The 22,424-nt window shown below is 36.8% G+C and overlaps 2 protein-coding genes across 6 annotated transcripts; both read right to left on the reverse strand.

Moving 5' to 3' along the window:
- Nucleotides 1–239: 239 nt before the first annotated feature.
- On the reverse strand, nucleotides 240–3,608 carry LOC128506860 (CMRF35-like molecule 6). 2 transcript variants are annotated; one of them, XM_053477465.1, is made up of 6 exons: nucleotides 3,469–3,608; nucleotides 2,296–2,640; nucleotides 1,914–1,970; nucleotides 1,320–1,433; nucleotides 1,198–1,235; nucleotides 240–656 (listed from the first exon to the last, which is right to left on the reverse strand). In XM_053477465.1, exons 1-6 carry the CDS (start codon nucleotides 3,506–3,508, stop codon nucleotides 291–293), a joined length of 960 nt encoding a protein of 319 aa, XP_053333440.1. In that variant the 5' UTR covers nucleotides 3,509–3,608; the 3' UTR covers nucleotides 240–290. The 2 variants fall into 2 exon arrangements, with proteins under 2 accessions (XP_053333440.1, XP_053333439.1); XM_053477464.1 differs by having other exon boundaries at nucleotides 1,914–1,997.
- Nucleotides 3,609–12,783: 9,175 nt separating this feature from the next.
- Nucleotides 12,784–20,721, reverse strand: LOC128506804 (CMRF35-like molecule 1). Of its 4 annotated transcripts, XM_053477396.1 has the most exons (7): nucleotides 20,633–20,721; nucleotides 19,219–19,289; nucleotides 18,711–19,046; nucleotides 17,913–18,032; nucleotides 17,179–17,265; nucleotides 17,015–17,046; nucleotides 12,784–14,216 (listed from the first exon to the last, which is right to left on the reverse strand). In XM_053477396.1, exons 2-7 carry the CDS (start codon nucleotides 19,256–19,258, stop codon nucleotides 13,803–13,805), a joined length of 1,029 nt encoding a protein of 342 aa, XP_053333371.1. In that variant the 5' UTR covers nucleotides 19,259–19,289; nucleotides 20,633–20,721; the 3' UTR covers nucleotides 12,784–13,802. The 4 variants fall into 4 exon arrangements, with proteins under 4 accessions (XP_053333371.1, XP_053333373.1, XP_053333370.1 ...); XM_053477398.1 differs by lacking the exon at nucleotides 20,633–20,721 and having other exon boundaries at nucleotides 12,784–13,175; nucleotides 19,219–19,338; XM_053477395.1 differs by lacking the exon at nucleotides 20,633–20,721 and having other exon boundaries at nucleotides 19,219–19,338.
- Between the last annotated feature and the right edge of the window lie 1,703 nt (nucleotides 20,722–22,424).

The raw sequence follows: 22,424 nt of genomic DNA on the forward strand, positions 1-22,424 counted from the left end.
ATTAAACAAGATAAAACAACAGAAAAAAAATAAATAAATCCACATTTTGTATCAATGTTGCAAAGGTTTTTTTTTACATTAAAACAAGAGATACTGTTTTACATGAGCTGTATTTTGAAAATGCACTATTTACTTTTATTGTTTAAATAAGCATGTTTGTTAATAACTAAAGCTTTTGTTATTATGATCCATTAAAAGTATGAAATCACTAAAACCATCAACTGAGTTTTAGAACAAAATTTATCTCTTACAGTGAATTTTAATACAGCAGTTTATTAAGATAGTTAATGCTAATGGATAGTAACATATACATCTTGTGACTCCTCTAAGAAAGCAGAAGTGTCATTGGGTACATGTGCTCTTTGCTCAAAGTGGAGAGTGGAATAGTGTACAGGAACTGGTTGAGTTGAAGTGAAAGGTGTTGCATTACTTTGAGGAAGTGGCTGTGGACAGGTTTCAAATTGCAGAACAGAGTACACAACATCATCTGGATGCTGAAGTCGGGTTTCTGCAGAGCAGCTCTGGATTGTTCCAGAGTTGACTTTAGATGGACGAATGTGAGTCTGGTTTTGGCGCGATATTGGAGTAGCATAGATGGGGGTTTGGATAGTTAAAGAGGTCTTATGTGGGATAAAGTTGTCATACACAGAATTTTTCTGAAATATGCAAATAGTAAAAAGAAAAAGAAGAATGTTATATAAATCCATTTTGAATAGACACTAGGCATGTAACATAATGCCACTATGAGTATGTGTATTTTCTAAATATTTTGATTGTATCTGCCTATGTTTTAAAACTCACTCACTCATCTTCTATGCCGCTTTATTCTCTATTTAGGGTTGCAGGGACCCAGATCCTATTTAAGGAGGCTTAGGGCACGAGGCAGTCCATCACAGGGCACACACACGCTACAGGCAATTCGGGAAGACCAATTACCCTAACCTGCATATCTTTGAACTCCATGCACATAGAGACAGAAATCGAGCCTGGCCGGGAATTGAACCCAGACCCTGGAGGTGCAAAGTGACAGTACTAACCACTACAGCACTGTGCCACCAGATGCTTTAAAACTGGATTTACCCAATTTAACCTGGTTGTCCCTAAACAGTGGTTACTCAAACTAAAGTTTCTTCATATTTTTATATACACACTTTATATACACATATACACTCACACACAGTGAGCTTGTCCACTTACCAGATCACATCCTGTGTAATTCCCACATAGTTTGGAGGCTAGAGGAAACAAAAGAGCTTGACTTTAAATCTTCAAAAATTTATGTGACAACGGTATAAAAAGTTGACTGTGTTATAACTTACTTGTTCTACCACTTGCTTTTGCCTTGTTCTTCTTCATAAAGATGAATATGGAACACAAACCCCCACAAAGCAGCATTATTGCAACCAGAACGAGTGTGAGATGTATAGATTTATCTGAAAAAAAAGAAATACAAATAAAATGTGATACACTGGTCTAACTGCAGAGTTTATAGTACATGAATTCAATGTTTTTTTGTTTTTTTTTTTCACCATAAAATGTAAAATATGCATACAACTTTCTATATTTCCGAAACACCTCAACATGCAAAATGCTTAACTTCATTTTTGTTTTTTAATCATGAATCAGTCGTTGCTGAGGACGGTTGAGGTTTTTTTTTTTTTTTTTTTTGGTAAAAGGTCTACTTAAATTCAAGGAAAAAAACTTTAGTGTCTTACAGTAGTCCTCCATTTGGGATTTAAAATATAACTACAAAGAGACTTGCATGGTTGGCAAAGAAGTAGAAGTTTGATTTAAACCTTTTCCAAGCGTTAAATCTACTTCCATCTGTAAATAATTTTTAAAACTATAAAAAGCATTGACAGAAAGAGAGGAGCTGGCAAATAAAGTGAAAGTGAGTATCTGTATTGGCGTACCTTTAATAGCAGTTTGCTGTACCTGTGCTTCTGGGGTCTTCTGTCTCGTTACGCTGGCTGAAGATGTAGATTGAAAAAGTAAAGCTAGTGAGAAAATAGAGAGATAATCATACACTTAATTATTTAGAAGGTAGTTAAGTGGCATCTGAGCCGATATTAGTTGAGCAGAGATTATTACACTCAAATTTCAGACACATTTCCTGCTAATCCAATCCCTATTCAGTCTTAAACAATGCCATAATAAATGAGTTACCCACATTTAAGCTTATGAGGTATAAGTTTTCTGGTTAAAATATAATAAACATTTGTGCACTTCGATTTCACACAATGTTAAATATGTTTGATCTATCTTTTTTCAAAGGACCTGTATCTCACTTCCTACCATTTTCAGTGGTTGTATCTTGCACCACATCGAGGTTGACCTTTGACTGAAAATCAGGCCAAAATTGATAGTCAATTCCACACCAGTAAATCCCAGCGTCCTCCACACTCAGGTTCCTGATGGTTACAATGAACTCTTTCTTCTCCTTATCATTCTTTAGAGAGAATCTGCTGTCTCGAGTCCACTTTACATCTGTGTCCAGTCTTGCAAGCTCTTTGTCAGGTTTCCCTTTCCTGAAGTATTTTGGGTAGCTCTCTTTTTCTGCGTGGTATGAACATGTAACAGAAGCATTTCCACCTAGTGGTCCCTTTACTCTGATTCCTTCAGACATCACACTGGATACGGCTTAGAGAAAAAAGAAAATAGGTTGATGTGTTATCTAAAAATGGAAATGTTGCATGTTCTTCTTTTTTACAGAAGCAAAAGGACTACTGAGAATGACACAGACACAAAAGCTTTTACACTGTAGCTGTTCAATGGGATGCTAGCGATCATCTTATGTATTTAACCTGCATGTTTAGCAAGGGTTATTAAAATTAGGGGTTCAGTGAACATCTTTTGTCTTTAAGAGTTTACATTCCTCAGAGGTGGAAGGAAGTGAGAGCGTGTTTATGTTTGTGTGTGCGCTTAGTTGTGTGTATGTGGTGGTTTGACTAGTGTATGATTATTCGGAGACTACCATTCTAAATCATACAGTGCGTGTATTATAGAAAAGCTATCTGCTCTCGGCTAGACTCGATAGAAGACACTAAACTCACATTCTGTGTTGAACAACAGGAAGAAGAGAGATGAGACTGCAGGCCGACTGCACTGATAAAGCATTAGTCCTGATCTTTAAACACATAACCTGTAGTTAAGGACTGTTGTTCAGCTCGTATACAGATACACAAACTCTTCAAAGTCAATTTTACACTGAAAATAAGTAGAGATAATGTTCCCATGTGTAGGTGACTTGAACATGTAGGTTTCCTCATGCAGTAAGTGAAGTGGAAGCTCCTCTGTGTGCTTCTGAAGATAACCAGGAGCTCTCAGCACCCCTGAGAACTTCACTACTTTAAACACTGGAACCTCTCTATAAAAGTTCTGTGCTAAATGTCCATCAGTGCAAAGCTTTCATGTGACACTGATACTGAACACTGAGACTGATGAGGATTTGGAAGTGTTTGTACTTACCTAGAATCAGGCAGAAGGTGAAGATGAGGACCATCTCCATTCTACATCCAGACTCACAAACTCCTCAGATAATAATAATTAATAATGTTCTCTTAGTTATCGTACACGACCCTTAGTGTCCCTGTCTCTGTGATTGTGCCGTGTCTATGTGTATGATGGTAGTAGAAAGTAATATAACAGCCACTTCCAGTTTTGAGCCAGAGACCGAAAAACACCCAGGAAGTGACTGCATGTAGTGTTGCACACAGCTGCTATAAAAATAGTTTTAACTTAATAATAATGTCACTAATTTATTTACTGTAAGCTCTAGTGATTGTTATTTGCTTGTAAAGGTCACTTATTTCAAACAGTTTGATATTTTTCACGCTAGACACTTTTGTTTTGCACCATGTCCACATATTATTGCCCCCATCTTCCCCCCCGCTAGTCATCTCTTACATATGGGTGATTCCATCTCAAATCAACCAGCGGAAGAGAAATTTTCCACCATCACTTCTCAGATTTTGCTGATTTTTTCACCAATTGTTGGTATTGGCATGAAAATAAAAACCCCCAATTTTTTTGTCCCAACTCCTGCTCGTTAAAAAATGGCAGCCATCTTGATTTTTGGCCTCGACGCGCTTCGAGACGTGCCACGGCCCTTTTTGAAATCCTCTTTTCCTAGATAACTCACTTGCTATATGTTACATAGAGATGAAACTGGGTATATTTATGTAATTTTTCATGATTCCGTAATCAGAATTTGGCTATCTCCTGTGGTTATGGAGATATTTCTGAAAAAAAAATTTTGGGGGGGTACCCCTTTTCGACCCCCCAGAACCCAAGGTCTGCATGTATATATGTTACTCAAAAAAATAGGGGTTACTTCACATCACCTTATCTTGAAAATAAATAAAAACCAGAAGTGTGTTATGCCCTGTTTTATAAAAATCATCAAAAATTAATTGTCCAGGTTTTGCAAATGTTTTATGATTTGATACACATTTTATATACAGAGAACGTACATGGATCTACACAGTAGGCCTTATCTACCAGTAAATGTGTCATTTTATGGTGGTACATGTAAGATACATGTATCACTGTCAAACAGTATCCTGTAACTGAACCATTCAGGTTCATACTGATCAGAAAGTTGAATTATCTCCAACCAACTCCATGAGTGACCTCGCACTCAAGGAACTTGAGGATGATTGCATCATCTTTTTCTTCGTACTAATTAAGTGCAGAAAAACAAAAGCAGGTGAGTGTATTTCATTTATGTTAATTAATTTACTGAATCTTTCCAATGTAGTTTGTTGTCTTCACAATCTGATTACAAAGACTTGATGGCAAAGCTTGTCTGTTCTTTGGATTCTCGTGACTATATGTTGCACAGGTGTGAGCAGTGACCCCTAAATCAAAACTATCTGATTATCTTGATTAGGGCAGGGCAATATGGCCAAAAATATTTATCACAATATATATTTGAACATTTGCGATAACGATATAATTGACGATATGATTGACACGAGACAAAATAATTTACAACTCCAAAACTTTATTAGTGCAAAAAAAACCCCATCAACTTATTTTTAATTAACAAGCAGCTGTTTGTATGTGCATTAAAGCTATATAAAATTTTAACAGTGCAAATGCAAATTTCTTGCTGACAATTTAACCAAAAGGCATTTCCAGTGGAAATGGGCTGACATATCCTGAGCATAACCATGTATAATATACACAAAACTTAAAAAGAGTTGCTTTGCAACATAAAACTGAAGTGTGGCAAATAAATAGGTCAAATAATAAAACTTAAAACGCTTGAGTAAAAACAACACAAGCAAACCAAAACCCTGGATAAATTATACTACGGCTTATGGAAGTTTTTCACGTGCTTTAACAGCTTTGTTGTACTCCAACAAGTGCTTCTGCTTTAAATGATGAAAAGGGTTTGTGGTGTTTCCTCCCTTCGCCAGGACGACCCGCTTGCATGTTATGTTCTACAAAAAATTGTGCTTTGTTGGGTATCTGACGGGCGAAAACCAAACCAGTTCCACACTACTGAAGTTGCACCATTTTTAGAAACCAATTCTGGTTCATTTGTTTCATTCAACGATCTGCTTTCGCCCTTCTCATTCTCCGCCGCCATGCTTTTTCCGCCATAAACGGATGTAAACAAAGGCACTGCGCATGCGCGTTTTACCCATATTCAATCGCGATTTCGTTTTCTTATCATTGCCTAACATTGTACCGGTATTACCGTGAAAGGTATAATATGGCCCAGCCCTAATCTTGATGGTATATTTGAAAATGCTGATTTGGACCCAGATGACATTGTTCAGTTCAAGCAGTGGAATCATGAAAGCCATGGCAAAATTTCTGACATGTCTTTGTCAGTGTCTGATTTTATTATGAGACTTTGTGAAAAATGTGACTCCTGCACAGCTCATCACTATACAGCCAAGGCCCAAGCTGCTTATTTAAAAGAACTGAAAGAGAAACTTCCCATTGGAGAGGAGGCTGTTATCCTCATGCATTTTTGTTCAAGGTTTTCATTGGGATACATCCCACGTGATTCTGCATCCCTTCATGGTTTACTATAGGGATGGTAGTAAAAACGATGGTTGCAAAAAACTACGTCGCAAAAGTTTTTGTGTTGTCAGTAATGAAAGGGGACACAATGCTATAGTTGTTTACAAGTTTATTAAGGTTCTCATAAATCCACTGAAAGTTCTTCTACCAAATTTAAATCATGTGCATTACTTCTCAGATGGTGCAGCCAGCCAGTACAAGAATGAAAAAATGTTACAAATTTGTGGAGACATTTCCCATCAAGATGACTTTGGTAACAACAAAGTGCATGCCTTTCCTAGTCGATATTATTTGTGTCACTGCAACTTGACAGGTCTCCTACATGTACATGTAACATGTACCTTTTTGGTCTTATTCCATGAACTAATTTTTGTGGGCTTTGTTTTTCCAGAATCAGATACCCAGGGTGATGAAACAAAAACTGTGATTAGTCCTTTCAGTGTAGAGAGATGAATAACGTCATTATCAGTCTTTGACTAGATATGCATTACAGAAGAATTTAAGGTAACTTTCACTTTGAAAGGAGCAGATTTTATGAGTATGCATTGAATCAGTTATTTTGTTTTTTTGAAATGAGACAGTATGTCTATGGATGATGTTTTATGTCATGTTTGTGCTGACAAGGTTAGATTTATGTTTGTGTTTACTTATAGAATGAGAGGCTGCTACCGTTGTCTATGTTAGCTATTTATATTGATTATCATTTTGTTATTTTATTCACTAATCTCAACAACTGTAGATGAGTTTTAAGTTTCTTTCTGATTCCCCGAATTTGCACAATTAACGCTGCTCTATTTAAAGTGCAGTCTGGAATAAAAGATCCCATCTAAATTATTTATCCTGTGTCTGGCATATTCACTATAATCACATCCCAGGCCACACATAAATAATGAAACAAGCAGTTTCATGGCCAGGTGCAACCTATTCCCTCTTTACTCCATAAAGAAACAAGCAGATGAAATGTCTGTGAGTGGTAGTCTGAATTTATATTTGCAATTATTAGCTGTTCACTTAAAATTTTAACAGAAAGTCCAAAAAGCTGTTTATGCAAGTGAACGAGCCCATCATTAAGCAGGAACAAATCAAAATAAAGCCATTGGAGAGATAACTAAAGCATTGGAAGTGGCCAATACAACATGTTAACTTCAAGCTCAGCAAGAGCAAATGGCTTGGAAGGCCACAGAAAACAACTAAAATGGATTACTGCAGAATTCTGTCCATCGTAAGGAAAAACCCTTTCACAACACCAAGTCAAGAACTCTATTAAGGAGCGTCGTGTCATCCTCAAAGTAAATATAGATGCTTCGATACAAGAACAGAACACTTTAGAACAGAAGGCCCAAATTAGACTTTGTCTGAAAACTTTATCAGATTCTTTGGACTGATAAAACCAAAATTAATGCAGCAGTGAGATTCCTAACTAGAACTAGAAGATACGAGAACAGTGAAATTTCTCATTAATTTTAAAATACTACTATTGACCTATTAAACCTATAAAATGGCCTATTAAAAGGTCTCGCCACGCCTACTTTAATCAAAGGATGCAGGCTGCTTGTCAGTACTGCGTATTATGGAATAATCTTCCAAATAGTGTTAGCATTTTTGTAAATAGATTAGCCTTAGGTAAAGGAGGAGATCTGGGGGACTCATGGATGTAGAGTATTATGGTGAACTGGTATGTTTGGATGCTGTCTTCCTCACTCTCATTGATCACTCAGGTTTGTTGACGGTGAGGTGATTGGTTGATTTACATCTCAGTTCCCCCTTCATGTCTCTGTCTCCTTCTGGCTCTCCCTTTTGATTATGATGTCATAGTTAGTCCTGCCGGAGTCTCTGCTTGCACAAAATTTGCATTCACATTATACATACATTATGCAATTGTAACCAAGACTCTTCTCTCTCTTTTTTTAAGTGAAGGAGACAATTATTAAACATATTAAGAATGGATGATAAGATTATTGAACATCCCATAAGACCACACTGTACTGTGTTAAATTCTATGAAAAATGTTATCTATCGAGCTATTTTAATGAATTTTAATTGGAATATCTTTTATTAATCACTTTAAAAGTCTTACTGATGATGAGAGAACATTATATGATTTTTATATTAACCCTGAAGAAGTTTTTATAACAATCTATTACTGCAGAATTTTATAAAATGTTTACAACATAACTTTCTAAATTGACAGAAGTCTTTAAAGAAAATATAGAAAAGGAGTCTGTTTACTCTCTACAAGTTATGTGCTACAGTAAATATCCATCAGTGCAAAGCTTTAATGTGACACAGATACTGAACACTGAGACTGATTAGGATTTGGAAGTGTTTGTACTTACATGTACCTAGAATCAGGCAGAATTTAATTAGAAGGTGGTTTGCCATTGTAAGTGGAGACTTATAAATACAATAAAAATAAATAATGCTCTTTTAGTTATTGTATGCACCCTCACTGTCTCTCTCTCTCTCTCTCTCTCTCTCTCTCTGATGTCATTAGAAAGTAACTTCATCTCTACTCCCTTTGAGCCAGTGACTGAAGCCCCCCAGGAAATGTCTGCATGAAGTTTTGCAAACAGCTGCTATAAAAAGCAATTCAACTTCAACAAGTTGTAATGTCACTTGTTTATTCTATGTAAGTTCTAGTGAATACCAAAGTGTATTTTAAATTTTAGTTTTTTGACTATAAAGTATACCAATTTAAAATGCTTTTCACACTAGAAACTTTTGCTTCGGACCGTGCACACACGTTTTTTATCCCTCCCCTCCTTCCACTAGCCAACTCTCACATTAGTAAAATCATTCCAAGCTCAAATACACCTGCGTATTAACACTCTTCGATCCATTAGTTGGCTGTTAAAAAAAGAATAATAATAAGTATACAAGTAACTCAGCCTTCATGCTATAAATAATATCACTGATGTTTCGCATAAAATGTCAAGCAAAATCATCTCTTCTGCCATCCTGGTTTATATGTTATGGCTGTACAGTTTATAGGCTGATATCAGTGTGCTGACCACATACTGTACCGTAAACATACAGTGACATCATATTCTAGACAGTGGATCACTTTCAGGTTTAGGCATGGTTGGTTTTCATATCTGATGACCTAAATACTCTGCACCTACTCTGAACCTACTGCATACGGTATTAGAGAGTATCTTTTCATGTGGATCCCAGCACAGTATGCTGATTCAGATTGTCGAGTATTATACTTTGGGGTCAAATTGTTCATAGTGTTAAAAAAATAGCTTTATTCGAATGAAATGCAAGTAATTGAAGTTACCTTTTTTTATTAAAGGGAAGATGTGCACACACCCTACACCAGTAGTCCTTATGTAGCCCGTCTACTCTCAATATGTGTAGAATGAGACTCTAAGTCCTTTTATTCTAATCTACTTTAATGAAAACTCAGATTATTCTATTATTTCTATAACTATAACTAGTTATTAGTAACTATAACAATACTGTATATATCCTCTTATGCTAAAAAACAATACTATAAGCACAGAATAAAACAACTATGTGCACTTACTGTACATGATCACAACAGTATTTGCAATGTGTCAACAATAATAAACAATCACTAAGTTTGTTTTGAAAAATATATATAAAATTTTTATTAAACAATAAAACAAATTAAACACATAAAATAACTCAATTGACTTTCCTTTTTGTTTTATAATTAGTTTAATGTCCAAATAAATTATCAAAATAACTAGAAACAAAAACGTTGCAGGCCTGATTCAGTGCTTGGGGTCGATGAGACCAAAAACTCAACGGTCATTTCACTCCAAAGAGCAACAAACCAAAAGTAAACGGACAGTACCCTATTCCCTGTTTGGAGATTATTCACCAAATACTGCTTGTCCAATTGTTTCTGTTTAAATGCCAAATAGCAGCTGTTGATCACACTGCTGTAGGGAATCCAGTCGTTTGGGGATGTTGAATAGCATGGGTGGGGCATGCAGTGTGTGAGAATCAATGTCACTCATTGAACATAATGAAGAAATGATAGATGAAGACTTTGAAGTTGAAGAAGACAGTTTTTCTGATATATCAGATATCAGTGTGTCACAGTTTGGTGGAGATCAGCAGTTCTATACACTTGATGACATAAATGAATATTTGAGAAAAACTTATAAGAAGTCAGTCAACCTTGAAGACTACTTCACAGATATAAAAAAAATATAGCATCAGTAGTAAAATTACAGTGCACTATGAACTATAGCTTATTAAGCAAAAGAAAGAGACTAACTATGTGCTTAAAAAATCATGTAGTGGAATTACGACGGCACTGTCCAAACACAAAACGCTATTTTATGAAAAAAAACGAGCTATTTTTACGAAAAAAAATCAAAGTTTTATGGAATGAATGGAAGGAAAGAAAAGGAAAATTTAGCAGTTTAGCTTCTTGGTGGGATGTGGGAAAAACTTTTTCTGCAAAAACAAAAATTTTCCGACACTGTTACGAGTACAATAAAAGTACTCAAAGCAGAAATCACTCAAACAGCTACTGCACAAGGACGATTTTATCAATGATCCCAAAAGAAGAGGACTTGGGACAATCGATGAATCAGAGATCAGTGCCACTAATATGCAGTGACCACAAAATCCTTTCAAAATGCCTCACAGACTGACTAAAACAGCTAGTGCATCCACTCAGTAGTCCACAAAAGTCAAACCTGCTTCATACCACATCGCACCATAACGGACAATCTTTTTCTAATAAGAGACTAAATCTATGCAAAACAAAGTCATATAAACTAGGTTTCTTATTAACTGATCAAGACGAAGCTTTTGACCCTAAATATTTGTTTTAGGCAATTGAATCCATTGGTATAAGAAATTTAGTGAAGCTTCATAGACTAAATCTAGTGAGAAAACAGAGAGACAATCATACACTTGAGGGAGTAGACATTACTGTACTGTAAGTGGTAGAGCAAATATCACACCCTTGCAAAACAAAGTGGAGATTTTTGTAACATACAGACGTTATGTAGATTCTGCACATTTAGGATGCACTCCATGCTGATCCAATCCAATTTCAGAATTAAACAATGCTTTAGTTGAAATTGTAATAAACAAGTTAAATGTATTTATGTATGAGTGATCCCCCCCAAGGGCTTGCATCTTGTTTGTGTGACTTTAATTTACATTTAGGCAGACACTCTTATCCAGAGCGACTTACATTTTAATCTCATTATACATCTGAGCAGTTGAGGGTTAAGAGCCTTGCTCAAGGGCCCAACAGTGGCAACTTGGTGGTTGTGGGGTTTGAACCTGGGATCTTCCGAACCGTAGTCCAATGCCTTAACCACTGAGCTACCCCTGGCCCTTTAGATAATTTAGAGATGAGAGCACCCGCTAATCACACTGCATGCTGCTCTCCACTGGATGCTTATGTAGAATTGGGCTGGGTCGTTGCCTTTGTCATTGTCATGCACTTTGTCTTTACTTTTGCCCTACACTGGAGCAACATGCTTTCATACCTGGTGCTATCTATTGTTCGCATGCTGCCTGACGGTGCATTTATAGTGCCTTAAATAAATACACTTTCATGCGTATTGCATTTGCACTGATTGTGCTTATGGCAATGTTGCTTAGCAACCGTGCATCTGGGTGACCGCGGATCGGATCTGCCTGTTCAAAGAATTTGCTTTCTGCTGTCTCCCCTCTCACTTTACACCTCGGTCTAATCTTGCAATCTATGTTCCAGGTTTGCCTTTACTTAGGTATTTAGTGGAGCTCTCACTTTCTTTGTGGTACTGTATAAACAGGTAAATCTGCTTCTTTTAGGATGCTTGGGCTGGTACGCCCTGGGCGTTGCATCTAATAGGGGCTTGCTGTTTGTTGTGGCAAATTTTGTTGTGAACTGTGCCAATTTTCAAGATCAAGGGCTCTTGAACAGAGGCCTTCTGGGTATTTGGTACCTTACAATTTTTCCTCATGTTTCTGTGTTATTGTGTTTATTTTGCTTAGTTACTGTTTTACTGAACAGAAAGAGACAGAGCAAGAGAGCGGAAAAAAAGTACATATTTCAAATTTTGTTTCAAGCATTTACATTTCATTAGAGTTTATAACATTTGTATCATGTGGATTTTTGTTTGATATTTTTGACAGTCTCTATCCTGTACCATAAACCTATAATAAAAATGATAAACCCTTCATTTCTTTGTAATCAAAATATCAAATACTTATTTCTCCCACTGTATTAAACAGCAAATAGCATGTACTCTTTTATGCAATACAATATTTACTTCATATATAAATACAGTACGTGTATATAAAGTAAATATTGTTATTATTGTGTTCCTGTATATCATATCCATTTGCAATACAATATTTACTTTATATATTTCTCTCTCTCTCTCTCTCTATTTCTCTCTCTCTCTCTCTCTCTCTCTATATATATATATATATATATATATATATATATATATATATATATATATATATATAGAGAGAGAGAGAGAGAAATATATAAAGTAAATATTGTATTGCATAAAAGAGTTCATGCTATTTTTTGTTTAATTGTCATGATTAGCAACACAATAAAACCTTTTATATCACACACTGTTAAGTGAAGATCACAGTAATGTAAATGTCAGTAAATGATTTGGTGTAGGTTTTAGGTGTAATTAGATATTTCTTTTCAGATAATGTCATGGATTTAACACAGAGGCAAATTTGAGTGCACAAGGTTTAATCAGTAAAACACACAATAATACATTATGAACCAGCATAAATACAATAATTAGGCAAACATGAGAGCAATACAAGCTATTCTACTTTCATTACATTAATTTTAAACTAAATGAAGAGAATGATAAATAAAACATTTGAAATGATCGGGTACATACAATCGCTTTGCTGAATAATTTATCCTCTACTTTAAGGAAACACTGTATGCTGTCTTTGATGCATTTAAATTTAAACTTTAACATGCTCTTCTAAACCCCTAAACTCTTGTTCTGGTCTACTCTTAGATAGGTCCCTAAAAACTCAACATCAAGTTACTTAATTTGCATTCTAAATAAAGTGTAAGTGATACTTGCTTCCACTCAGGTACAGGATTTGTATCCTTTGTCCATCAATGGTGAGTACTTCATTTCATTTTAAAATATCCATGATGCGAAAGTCTATAAAAGATAGATTGTCCAGAACTTGGTCAGACTGCCAGCCTAAATCCAATTAGCATCATATCCAGATTGGAATCATTTGGAATCTGAACCGTAAAGTGATCAGTAGCCTGATTAGTAAAAAGAAGCCGGTATTTAAACCAACGTATAGAGGTGGTAAAATCAGATTCAAATGAGCTTCTTAAAGATGTGTCTCAGTCTGGATGATCCACTCAAATCAGATTTAAAACTGTCTATTATCTTACTTAAATCCACATGATCACATGGTATGAACATGGATCCTTGGTGGAAAAACCAGCAGGGGGATGATAGAAGAACTAGAGATGAAATGGAGACCAAGTGCCTGGACAGAGCACAAAGTGAAATATCTGGTAGCACCCTGGAGGGATGTAATAGTATCTCCATTCTTAGCTGTCTTGTTGTTATCTGTCTGCCAGTCTGGGCCAAGCCAAATCTGAACTGATCACTTTCAAATAACAGTGTGACGGCTGGTCCAAAAGATCAGCGTTGTAAAACATTTAAATTTGCCTGCAGTCTGAACAAGGTGTACAAGTAGTTGGTCATGGAGGAATCATGCACATCTCCCTACACTGCCAACAATAAAAATGGATCATGTTCATGGTTTTTTTATGTGTGCCGAAGTTTGTTGCACAGCATACTGTATAAGTATCCAGAAGTGCTGCCAGTTTGAGGAGCAATGAGTAGTTCGTAGACAGGACTATTAGAGACTGCTTGAACAGCCGAATATGTTTCATTGCATCCAATTGAATAATTGAAATCTTCAGCGTCTGCAATTTCTACATGGCAGTATTTTGGTTTTTGGATGTCCTCAGTGTGCTCACTGTTCAATCTCTTACTACATGGCAGAAGACTTGTTGGCAAAGTGTTACTCAGGTGTATTTCTTGGTTCTGATTGGTTGCTGTAGCGTATATAGTGTGGAATGCTGGATCAGGATTAGGATTGTGCATTATGTCTGGGGTATCTGAGGCTTGCTTTTCTGCAGGATGGTTGAGCTGTATCTCTTCATATATGTGGGCATTCTAAAAAAATATACAAAAGTATTAAGTAAGTTAATACTAAGGTAAAGTTAGGTAACCTTCCTTTTATGTTAGCATTCTGTTACGATTTTTTATGTTAACGGGTCAGTTTTGACCCATCTCTTTAATCAGCCATATTAGCCTTAAAACAACTATTTATCATTATAATTTTTTTTCTTACCACTTGGTTACTTTGGTACACTTCCTTGTCCATTAAAAGAATGTTTTTAATATTTTTGCTTTTTTTTGACCCCATGAGCTTTTACATTAACAGCATGCCTCTCGTTTTCAATTTTTTTTAAATAATTAAGAGAACCTCAAAAGAATTATTCAAATAAATGAAAGGTTGTTATGTTACCTGACTATTAGTAAGGTGTATTAGAACACATCTCTTAAATATATTTGTTATATATATTTTTTATTATAATATTAATTACTATAGTAACATCTCTGGTGTTACGGGTCAAATTTGACCGATATATATATTTATTTCAAAGAAAAAGGCAAAAAAGTATTTTCAAAAATAACTTTAAGATAAATGGAAAGCTACACAAGTAAATCTCAAAATGTGGATTTTCAAGGTCAAACAAACAACGAACAATCAAGCGAATCAAACCAATAGAAATGAGGCACTAGTTCCAAAAAACGTCTTTGTGTGCAAGAACATGCATGTTCTTTGCAAATATACTTTTTGCAGTAGAGGCAGAGTACGTTTGTCTTTCTGTCTTGATTGCTAGGGCAGACCTGACACCTCTTTCTTTTGGAATCAGGTGACCTCAGTGGGGTTGTGGCTGTGGCTGTGTAGGTTGATGTTGAGGCAGTGCTGGCGGAAGAGGATGCTGACACTGATGCTCTTTGTGTTGCTGATGGTTTAGAAGGAGTGCTACGTGAGCTTTGCAGCTGTCTGACCAAGGCTGCAGAGACTGGGTCCCGGAACACCCGTTCCCTTCTCTCAATGTGTGCCTTGACAAGGGAACTTCCTAACTCCTCAAGAAACATTCTCCGCTTGTTTTTTTTCTGGTGGAGTTCCACCCTAGGTGAATGGGGGTCCATGACACAAATGCATTGTATGCAGACACATCTAAAATGTTATAAAACACAACCATTGGCCATCTCCTGGTCATTCTCTGGCAAGTGTAGGTGGCAGTCAGCTTGTCAAGGTTGTCCACTCCACCTTTGTTTTTATTATAGTCCAAGATAAATATGTCACTTGCTGATGACACAGCTTTTGTGAAAAGTGGACATAAGTATTACACTCCGGTGTTTTTTGGCCAATATGGAACAACCATATTGGTGTCTCTAAAAGCACATTTTGAAGAAAGTGAGGCCCTGTCCTTCACCTGCAAAATTTCGGCAGGCAGCTCAGGTTAATTATTTTTACTGTGTCCACCATGGTAAGTTTCCACCTGAGAAGTTCTTGTCCAAGGTCATAGCTGGTAAAGAAATTGTCACATGTGTTATTGTGACCCCGCAGTCCAGAAGTCATATCGAGGACTACACGTTTTCCTTGATTTTTTTCTCAGGAATGCCACTTGCATGTTTGCCTGTGTAAATCTGCAGATTCCATGCATAGCTGGTTTTTGCATCACAGGCAGCCCAAATTTTTATGCCGTATTTCCCTGGCTTACTAGACATCTACTAACGGAAAGGACTTTTTCCACGGAAAGTGACAAAACATTCATCTACTGTTACCTCTGGCCCTGGGTTAAACATCAGTGGAGTCATTGTTGCCCGGAAAATATTTCTGCCTGTCGATGCATCCCAGAGACTATCAGTGGCCTCATTGCTGGATTTGTAAACACCAGCAAGAAGAAGAACACCAATATAAGCATTTAGGTATTCCTAATCAATGTCATTCCACATGTCGCCATGAACCTATTTTACTTCAAGGTTTGTCATAGCAATCATGACTTTCTTTAGTGACAATGGCATAAACAGATCAAAACATGATCTTGATGTCACTTACTCTCATCACAGCGAACCTTGTGATTCCAGCGGTCATTTTGATGACATTTGCAGCAGCTGGCCTGCCATGTAAGTCAGGAGGTACCGAGCTCCAACAGATGTTACCACTTTTGGATTTGAACGTTTCAGCAGGAGTGAGTGCAGCTTCAGCATCTGTGACCTCCTCATCAGACTTATCAGATGCGTCTGTGCCTTCTGGTAGATACTCTACAATGTCTTCCTCTTCGGAAACCTCCTCATCTGTATCACTATGCTGTTCTGTGTCCTCTGCCTCATTTGACCCTAACTATTGTTTTATAACCTTAAAGCATTTTATAATTTAGTACAATTATTTTTTTAATTAAACACGGATTCCTGACAAAACTCAAAAAGCCTTGATGCAATAATCAAAACTAGGTAGTAGTTTTATGCATTTAAAAAGTAAAATAGGTCGGTGCTGACCCTAACACAAGAGGAAGGTTAACACTCGCCTCCCTGGAGATACAGTCATAATTTCAGTGGAAGTTTCTTCCAGGATTTGGTTTTCTTGGCAGGAATATGGGAGTGGGTTGCCATTTTCTTTTCCAGAGGTCCACCTTCAGGCAACTTGGAAAAGCCAATTAGCCTAATCTGCAAGTTTTTGGATTGTGGGAGAAAATCGGAGAACCCCCACCGAGCACAGGGAGACCATAAAGACTCCATGCACACAGACTGAGATGGGAATCGAACCCATGACCTGGAGGTGAAAGATGACACTGCTATTCACTAAGCCACCATTCCATCAACCACTGAGCGACCGCTGCCCCAAAAATATACAGAGGTAATTAAAATAAATAAATGAATGAATAAATACAAACCTTTATGTCCTTTATTGAACTGGCCACAATTCCTAAGGGAGAGAGAGAGAGAGAGAGAGAGAGAGAGTAATTAATCTTGATTCAGTTGTTCTTAACGTATTTCTGTTATGGTAGAGGTGGGTGGGGGGGGACTGGGTAGGGGGGTTATGCTGTATCTGCTCTACCTTTAGTTCTACATTTGAAGACAATGGAAATAACTGATACCACCAGCAGCATTGCACAGAAACCCCCTCCGATATACAGAAATACATCTATATATAAGAACAAAAAAAGGAAAATAAACGTTCTCACTTAGTTTCAGTTAGTTTGATTCCATGTTGTGAGTAATAACGTCACTGCGACATTGTATACACTAAATCTTCAAGATACAAAGCAATAAAGCCTTATGTCTTTTAAATATTTTTTTACTTAATCATATAAAATAATGAAGGATAATTGCTAAATTTTGTCTCATTCATATAATGAACCAACATTTTTTTTATATTACAAAATAAAATTTAACCATGTAACTCCTTAGTGTGAGTGTGTGTGTGTGCGCGCGTGTGTGTGTTTGGTGCTATTGAATCTGTGGTTTTAATCTGAAACCTAAACCACAAGAACAGGGTCACAGGATCACAGAAGGTTTACACACACACACACACACTTTGAAACTAAAAATAAGCTGAAGGATTACAAGAAATGAGCCTGACCTGTAATTGAATTAAACTAGAGCCACTAAAATTCTCTGCGTAGTTATAAAACAATGCAACTGAAAGAAATTATTAAGTATTAAAACAACCGAAGCTTTAAGTAATGAAACAGCATGAGTAAAGTATTGCATAAGAATTGGAAAAACGGCTTAAAACATTGCACACTGTGAACTATTATCTTCTCTTTCTTTGGTTTTTCCTCCACTTACTTTTTCCTTTTATGTTTTGCTCTCTACCATCAAGTGACCGAGACACCGTGGGCTGAGTAGAATTTCCTGTGCTGTCTGTTCCACTTCCTGGCCTGCTTGTCACAGCTGGAATCGGTCTTTCTGTTCGTCTCACACACACACACACACACACACACACACACACACACACACACACACACACACACAAAAGAAAGTTAAATATCCACTACCACAAATGGTGCTATGAGCTGAAGATTAAGGTGTGTTTGCATTTATCCTTTTATTTTTAACCACAGCAGCCACATCTTCACACTTGAGCTTGGATGTGCAGCAGCATCTCAAACCACAACCTGAATGTGTAACATGAGACTTTCTGTGCTCTTTAAATCTGCTGACTTGCCACATAGTAGAGAAAGGTGCAGCAGACGAGCAGCTTGTAATAACATCTTACTTTAATGAAATTAACATTTTCAAACTCTACAAACAGTGATTGGTTATGATGGAAGTCGTCATGGTAACGTGTCAACTTTCTGAATATTCGAGGCCCTGACATTGAGAAGTGCCAAAATGACTTATAATAATAATAATAATAATAATAATAATAAATAAAGAATCTGCTTGGGTTTTATTGCTTTGACTATTGATAAACCTTTCTTCCTACCTGTACAAGTCAAAGTGGAACCGGTTGTCAGAAGTGTAAAGGACGGTTGTTTTTGAGCTTAAACATGCAGACCGATCAATATATTCACACAATCACAATAAAATCTAAAAGGTATTTAATTGAAATCGAATTTGAATATATAAAACCATTAGCCTTACCCTTGATCACAGTCAGTTTGACTACAATAAAGAGGTCTGGTCCTGATACATTGACTCCACAGCCGTATTCCCCCTCGTCCTCTTGGGTCAGGTTGTTGAAAGACACCACAAACTTGTTTTCCTCAGTGTTGTCATGCAGAGACAGTCTCCCTTTAAACACCCAACTTCTCCGATCATCTGTTTTCATAAGAGTCTTACATTCCTTCTTAGGTCCCTTACAGAAATATTTGGGATAATTTGTGTATGTTGCATTATAAGGACAATAGATGACTGCAGCACTGCCTTCTTTGCCTTCTTCATTAACAGCAACATTCAGCACAACACCCAGGACCGACACTACAGATAAGGAAATATGTTCAAAACTTTTATTATACTGTAACGATTTATCATGTGCACATTTTTTACTAGGTCCTTTGCCCTTGAAATAACATGAATAACTACTATGGCACTACACCACTAGAAATCAACTAATTCATTGGTTAAGCGAGTTTTGCAAAGAAGGTCTTACTGGTTAGCAGGATGAAAGCGGTGCCAAAACTTTTCTTCATCTCCACCGATCAGGAGTGAAACTTGAAGTTCCTTAAATGTGTGTAAGAGCAAGTCAAAGTGATTTAATGGTTCCCCTGAGTGCCTTTCATAGCTGTGTATTTGTGTGTGTGTGGGTGGGTGGGTGTGTGTGAGTGTGTGGTGACGGTTTCAAGCTTTTTTTGGCTACTGTGGTTTACTCAGGGTTATAGTCAGTGCATTTCAGTTGTGACAATGTTGGGGAGATGTTAAACCCTGACATTAGAAAATCATTAGTATTAGGTTGTTTTTGGGAGGATAAAGTTACTGAATTTGGGAAATACAAATGCAATGCATCTTCAAAACAAGAAAAAGCGAAAACTCTATTTATTGCCTTTATTCATACATTCTACACATGCTCATTCTGCCTACACTAGATGTGACTTGGTCTTGTTTTAGTCACTAGGTCGCCACAATGTTGGTTTTGCACAGAGTGGATTCGCTCCTCTAACACATCAGACATGTGATTACAAGGTGGTTTTAACAAAATGTTTATTTTTAAGCCTGCCATCTACTGTCCAATATGAGAACCAACAGCAACTATTAAAAATGACCTGAAAGAGTACATTCATCCCCAAAGAGTGATGAATGTACTTTTCTCATCATTAAAAAACAAAAAAAGAAAAAAAAATCCTAACATACTTGCTGGAGAAGGTCAAGGGCAGGGATGCCGATAGAACAGACGACCTCTACTACTACTACTACTACTACTACTACTACTACTATTATTATTATTAGTAGTAGTAGTATTATTTATGTTGTTATTATTATTATTATTTTAAGTCAAGTCACATAAAAACAGATGTGTTCCTATGATATATAGAATATAACCCATAGCATAAGCATAAGTTAACCATCCGAACACTAAAAGTAATAAGAATAGGGCTAGTTACCCATAGATGCCACTAGGGGGAGCAATGAGCCACTAAGCCACGTTAAAGGACACATTGCTTCTTTCCTTCAATAACTATACACAAAAGCTCAGGACGGTGTGGTATGTGCACTTACAACTACTCATTTTAAACTGTGAACATTTACACCTAGTCCAAGTACCTAGTCCAACTCCTGCACTATCTATTATCTTTTTATCTATCTCACTCACTCACTCACTCATCCATCGTGCCATATTCTGTATACATGGACTTAGGGCACGAGGTGGTGTACACTCTGTACGGTGTGCCAATCCATCACAAGGTACATACACATTTAAACACACATCCACAACACTCATTCACACACTATACAACACACATCCACAACACTCATTCCCCCCTTGGACCTGGCGTGCTATAGGACATTTGGGAATGCCAATTATCCTAATATGAATGTCTTTGGATAGTGGGGGGAAACTGGAGTACCTCGAGGAAACCAACCAAGCACGGGGAGAACATGCAAACTCCATGCACACAGACACTTAGGCAGGAATCGAACACGAACCCTGGCCTCAACCAATAAGCCACCATGCTTCCTCTCTATGAAGAAAATGGGGGAAAAAAGAGGGATGCTAGAATGCCAATCGGACTAGTTGGTGCATATGGAGTAGATCCTTGAGGATTTCCTGATCAATTAGGATCTGCTACACCATTTCTTGCTGGGTGCAGAAGATACACTAAAAGTATTTCATTTAATTCTAGCATTCTGTCAGATAAAGACCGAGGTGAAAGGGAATGCAGAATCCTTTTTAATCATTTCTTATTGTGCTAAAATTTTAATAAACCAAACAAGAACAATACCTATAGTATGGTGCTAGGACTTGACCCTTAGGCTAAGTGGTAACTTTCAAAAACAAAACAGACACTAGACAATGCATCACTTAACAACTGGAACTTAAATAAACAAAAAAATAAACAAGACAGAGGTGTATGTGCTTACTGTAATGCGAACAAATATCACTGAGATCAGGGGTAGCTCAGTGGTTAAGGCATTGAACTACTGATCGGAAGATCACATGTTCAAACCCCACTACAATCAAGTTACCACTGTTGGACCCTTGAGCAAGGCCCTTAACCTTCAATTGCTTAGATGTAAAAAATAAGGTAAGTATAAGTCGCCCTGGATAAGGGGATCCACCAAATGTGTAAACGTAAATGAGCAGTAGTGGCTGATGTGAGGTGTAGCTCTGTGCTTCCCTACCAATAAAAACAGATTGCTTAATTCATTTAATTATGTACATATTTTATCCGGTCAGATTGGTCAGTGTGATCTTGCCCATAAAAAATGCCATACAGTATTTTGCATGTAAATGATATAATGTACAAACCAGAAGTCATTATATGCAGTTTATGTATAGCATCTGTTTCCCACACTGTCTCTCTTCCAGCAGTTGTACTGTAACATTAATGTTGTCTTTAAACAGCACTTGTGTATGAACGTGTTTCTTAATTAAATTGCGTCATGTGCAGTTGCTTAAACAAGTTGCTCAAGTCTTTACTGACATAGATGAAGAAATAAAAGAGAGAGAGAGAGAGGAAATTGCATCTCAGAAGCACTTGCGGTCAATATATTTACAAGATGAACAGTTTAATCATGCTCATTATTAATCTATAATTTATGTAGGAGTGAGTCATCAGGTTTGTTGCAATTCAGCAACACTAATGTGACGAGGTACAACCTGTATAACCACCAGAACTCCTACAGGGTAGTAGAAAGCTTTATGCGTACTGAGACCTCCTGCAACATACTTACGTTTCAGAAATGTTTTCACGCTTGCATTATTTTGGAAAAGTCACATCCCCTCATGAGAAGTAATAAGAAAATTGGCAAGTAGAACTCATTCGTGGTTTTATACAATTTGAATTTTAAGGTTTTCTTCGAGGATGTCGCTCATCATCACATTTCAGCTGGTGCTCTTTTCTCAGTTTTTTTACAGTAAGTCAAATCAGCATTTTTTTTTAATATAATTTATTTAATATTATATTATTTACTGATAATGTTTCAGAAATGTGTGCAGAGTTCTTCTGTGATTTAAACATCTGTTATATGACAGCTCTGTTAAATTCTGTATTCTGATCAAACAGAACATGTTACTTAATTTTTATAACTCAGTTTAGACATATACATTTTCCCATACCTAATAAATGAAGTGAAACAGGTGGTGGGACAGTGGCTTAGTGGTTAACACTTTCACCTTGCACCTCCAGGTCCAGGGTT

Source organism: Clarias gariepinus, chromosome 18 (genome assembly GCF_024256425.1).
Source record: "Clarias gariepinus isolate MV-2021 ecotype Netherlands chromosome 18, CGAR_prim_01v2, whole genome shotgun sequence".
Classification (NCBI taxonomy): Eukaryota; Metazoa; Chordata; class Actinopteri; order Siluriformes; family Clariidae; genus Clarias; species Clarias gariepinus.